Here is a 5,617-nt window from a genome sequence, read left to right on the forward strand (position 1 = left end):
TTTTTTTTTTTAATATCTAACACTTATTCTGCTCACAAAGGGGATTTAAAATTTGTCCCGACTACCTATCTTCTATGCGCAAATGGCTATCGTATTAAAAAATATGCTATTTTTATATTAAAATTCTGGGTTATGTATTTTATTTTATTTTAAAATATCTTATTAGGAGAATATATTGACTTTTATGAATATTATATAATTTAATTGACATAAAATAAAGTTTATAACACATAAGAAATTAAACTTATTAAATTTTTTTTACTTTTTTTAAGTCGAAAAAGTAATTTTTAAATTTGAGTTAGTTTAAATAGCCAATTTTTTAGCTTCGATGCGAATTTTTTATATGTAAATACTAATTTTTAATAATATTTAAACTTAGAAGTGATAGAAAAAGTCTAATTGCAGATTTGAAAACATCGCGAAAAGTTGATTTAGAATGGTATATTTTTGTTACTGATGAAAGTTCCTTGTAGTTCAGTGCATTTATTTATAGTAACAAACAGAGATTTTATTGAAATTTATTGTATCAAGCCCTTTAAATTTTGATACACGTAAAAATAAAGCAAAATACAACTTCTTTATTATTTTTATAATTTCTCCGTTTAAATTACAATATTAAATTATTGAATATCAATTTCATACTAAATTTAATAATTATAATTAGTATTTATTCATATATTATATTTTTCAATCAAAGAACTACTAATTAGGATATAATCAAAGAAATAAGAGTTGATGTTGCTTTTGGAATAATCCACCAAATTCTCTAAATGAAACACTATCTACAGATTTGCATCGAACCGTTTCTTATGATAGTGATTTTAATCACTGTCAATTATCATCTATACTTGTCCCATCTATGCCTTGCCTACACTGTGCCTCGACTCCACTGTGCTACCGTTTTTAATTGACACATTTTGATTTGATAATAAATACAATTTTTTATCATACTGTAATAACCACATTATAAAATAAAAAGATAACACATAGCGTGTGAAGTCATGAAAACTAAACGGTTATTTCTTGTACACTTTTATGTTAACCCTGTGCATAGTGTTTTGTATTGCTGTGTAATTTACTCACATTGTGTTTGATTCGTGGTGACTCTGAGGGATTTTTTAGTGTTCGGATACATAAGTGGGAGATGAACAATACACGAGAAATAACCAAGAGGTTTACGCGCGCGCCGCAGGTACATTATATAAGGTAGACCTGGATGTGGACGGGACCACATTCCAATGCGATTCATAGCAGAAGACGCAGCAGCACCAGCAGCAATCGACGGCTACCACCTATAAGATTGCCATCTCTGTCACTGCCTATACATGCACTTCTGCTGAACACCTGGTGCACCGGCCGAGCTACCCACACATAACAGAGCAAAGATTGTCGACGGCTCCAGCAGTGTAGTTATGTGCCGTACAACGCGCAGACAGCATCCAGAAATGTCTCCTCAACAACAAAAGATTTCTTCTTACGCCAACCGCTTAAACAACTTGAAACAAGTAAGTAGACATATCACATAGCTACTCCGAGTACGATACTTTGAAATAAACATGATATTTCCTTCACACGTTAACGTCACTGATGCTGCAAGAAAAGAGAATTAACGATACTTTCTTTATTTTATATTAGGTGCTAAAACCGTACCGAGACAACAACGCCAATTGTCTGCGGGTCATCACCAGATCAGCCAGAGTGAATCTTAACAAGCACTGGAAGAGTCTGGAAAACTTATTTACAACCAGTCACGACGGACGCAAGGAACGTGCCCAGAACGTGGCAAACGAACGGCTGCAAGAGAACATTGAAAACACAGGACCCACCATGGTCAACTTGACCTCGGACACGGTTGAGAGGTTAAGAAATATTCACGTAGATCGTTAAGCACCGCTTTATTGTGGGTAATAAACTAGAAAAAAGGAGAAGATAAAAACCTAATGTCTTTCATTATTTTATTTCGGATAAATGTTAATACGTATTGTACATAATTTTGCACTTAATAATTTTTTTTAATTTTCATTATAATCTAACACGCACCATATTAACTGCACAATTATTTGCACCAATTCGCACTAGTTACCATTGGCACGTTTGCACTTACACTTTTATATTCACAATTTATCACTAAAAATCACTTGTTGCACTCGTTTTAGACGCACTTTGCACATTTTAGATTTTAATAGAATTATAGAGTATTAGATCAAAAATATAAACTAATTTGTTTGACGACACACATGCACATAAATTGGTCGCCAGTAATTAAAATATCATCTGAAAAGATTTTATAATTTTATTATGTTTATTAAATAAGATTTAACTAAGTTTAATCAAATAGGGTTTTAAATGACAATCATAATGTCTTCCAATATATACTAATAGATTTATTATTATTATTAACGTAGAGATAATATATTTTTTAAATATCTGTGATCTATATTGTATAGTTATTTTTTTAGAATAAGGCATGTAGCTAATATATATTAATATATCGTGATATGTGTGTATATTTTCGTTTTTATAGAATTTAGCTCAATAATAAATATATTCCATCCACCAAAATTAATTATAAAATAATGATAAAGCCTATGAAATATATTATTATTTTAATATTAGAATTAACAAAATAGAAGACTATTGTAATAATTTGCTCAATTTTATGAAATAATATTTGTAATAATCTCTTAATTTATAATTTGTACGGATAATATATAGTCATTAAAAGAATTTTCTAATTTAAAAAAATGTTGTAGTATTTTTGTGGCTTAAAGCTTGAAATACAAATCTTTTATATCAACAATACATAAAAAAAAGTAAAATTAATGTTCAAAATTATTAATCAAAGATTAATTTTATCTTATTATTTTAAAAATGATTGAAATAATAATTAATTGGTGTATGTAATAACATTTTAGTCAACAAGATATATGGTTTTCGGACAGGCCGTTACACTATAACCAATTTATATATTTTTAAACAATCAATAATAGATTATTTTTGAAAAAGATGCAAAAAGATATTATTTATACAGACCTTAAGAAAGCATTTTATAAAGCAAATAATAATATTTTACTATTTAATTTAAGTCAGGAACCCTTTCTTCCATGGATTCGTTCATTTTTAAGAGACTGAATTCAAAATATTAAATATGAAAATTTCATTAGTCTCATTTGGTATTCCTCTGTTGGATCATTTATTACCGTTATTTTTAACTTAAATAATTGTGCACCACACTAGAATACCGGTTTACCTTAAGCCTGTTAAAATCGCTGATTATTGAAGCGGGAATGGGTCACCTAGGGGATGACGACAAACGGTACATCCAATAATTAACGAGAATAGACAATAATTAAATAACAACTAACCACATATATCTTAAATTTAAAAGGTAGCGGGGGGCCCTTAAAAACTAATGGCCGGCGAAGCGGCATAAACAAAATAGTTAAACTCAAACAATAAATTACATTAAAACATAATATAAAACTCAGCTGAACAGTTGTTGTTGATAGTGATGTGTGGACTGTATGAGATCATGTGGCAATGGTGTCCATCATCTGAGTATAAGGAATCAGAGTGTGGATCCAGCCACGTAATGGCAGATGAGAACAGACGGCGGAAAAGTGATTTCGGCAATGAAGATATTGGTCAGGGCCCAATCACTAGTGGCGTGCAAGGGCACGAAAACTTTGAGCACAAAGGTTGCAATAAACAAATAAAAGAATAACGGCGTACAATGGTCGAACAATTTACCATTAAAGCTACAGAAGAGAATGACACATAAAACAAAAAGACTTACGACGATGAACTGTACACGGATGACAATTGACACAGAGGCCATCGATTTGCCGTGGTGGGTGGGCAAAGGGGTGAGTAAAGCAAGACGCTGGAGATCAGCTGCCACGCGATATAATATAATCAACGATGTTTATAATAACTAGTCTACTAGATCATTACTAAAGACGTTCTGTACCAAACATACTCCATGAGTTGAAAGACAAAGTCTTTCAAAATAACTTAATTGAACATGAACTTAGCTTTAACATATAGTCTTAATACTAGCATGAAATAACAACGTGAACAAAATATAATCTAATAAATAAAATACATTTTTAGTAAAATTATTAATAACTAAAATAAATATTAAACCAAACTATTGAGTTAGGTTAATGAATCAAGTTACACGGCCTTTTACCGTGTATATACGAGAGACAAAAATACGCGGTGGTAAAAAAATAATGTTGCTAATAAATTAAAAAATTTTTATTATTTATTTTTTATAATTGTTAGCGTATGATTTAAAGCTAAATACTTAAATTTAATATTATAATGAATTTTTCTTTCTCCTGGAAGATTTAAATACATTTTATGAATAGTATAACGAGAATGGCATATCATTAAATATAGAAAAGTGTAAAAATATTCCGATTCTTTATACAAGAATACAATTCATTATAACTATGCTGTACTTAGTCATCTCATAATAGGGTAAATTAAGCAAACGATTAAAATGTCATATTTAACTTAAGTGTACTTTTAATCCCTATATTATAATTATAACTAATCAAAAGTTAACTAAATTTGGTCTTATTAAACGTAATTATAAATATTTGTATGATAATCGTATTTAAAATGATAATAATTAATACTAGAACTTTTTAAATTATATGGTGAAATAGCTCTCTAAATCTGTCATTATGCATCTCAAAAATTCAAAATATTATAAACGATTTTTATAACATCAATGTAACATACAAAAAACATATCATTCTATGCATCATACCTGATGCATTATTTGTGGTTCTTTTTATAGTTATGACTTGATAAAATATATAATTATTTTATTTGCCTAATATAACAAAAAAATATATTATTACCATATCATATATTAATATAAACTGGTAATTTAAAATAATTTTGAATTTTTTCATTTATCGATTTTCGACCTAACTTAGCTACTTTAAAAATTATATTTTATTAATCTAATGTATTAATTAATTTATTTATTATTAAAATTGAAATTTATATAAACTATACTATTTTAATCATCAATAATGTGCACTACTTATATTTTTTGTTTTATTTTAATGAATAATTGAACATTTTTTCCGCAATAACGATTATTCTTATTAATATTACTATTATAAATATTTGGCTGATTAATGATAAAATTCAATAATTGCACTAAAAAGTGTAATGTTTATTCGTACTTAAATTTTTTATATTGAATTTTTACTGATATAATTTAATAATAAAATTTAAAATGTCATAATTATAAAATAATTATATAATAACCATTTTTCCATAAATAAAATAAGTCTGCTATATTTTCATTAAATCAGTACGAATTTTATATGTATAGCTTAAAAGATAAATAATTTATACTTACAATTATCTTTGTACATGTCATATACTAAGATAGCTAAAAATTCGACCATTTTCGGGAAATATAAAGATTTGAATTCTTTATCAAACAAAAGAAATTACTTAAAATAGTCAAATTGTAAGTTACGACCTTTTTCGTTGGAAATGACAATTTTATTATCATTTAAATTTATATTTAACAAAAATTGGTTTATAAGTATGTGTATTTATATTTATGTTATAGGGTTAATCCATA

The 5,617-nt window shown here is 27.6% G+C and overlaps 1 protein-coding gene across 1 annotated transcript; it reads left to right on the forward strand.

Annotated features, from left to right (window-relative positions):
• Positions 1-1,220: 1,220 nt before the first annotated feature.
• Positions 1,221-2,700, forward strand: LOC126907285 (uncharacterized). The gene is made up of 2 exons (XM_050688447.1): positions 1,221-1,505; positions 1,636-2,700. Exons 1-2 carry the CDS (start codon positions 1,413-1,415, stop codon positions 1,885-1,887), a joined length of 345 nt encoding a protein of 114 aa, XP_050544404.1. The 5' UTR covers positions 1,221-1,412; the 3' UTR covers positions 1,888-2,700.
• The last annotated feature ends 2,917 nt before the right edge of the window (positions 2,701-5,617 follow it).

This window comes from Daktulosphaira vitifoliae, unplaced genomic scaffold (assembly GCF_025091365.1).
Source record: "Daktulosphaira vitifoliae isolate Bord-2020 unplaced genomic scaffold, ASM2509136v1 Scaffold_5, whole genome shotgun sequence".
Classification (NCBI taxonomy): domain Eukaryota; kingdom Metazoa; phylum Arthropoda; class Insecta; order Hemiptera; family Phylloxeridae; genus Daktulosphaira; species Daktulosphaira vitifoliae.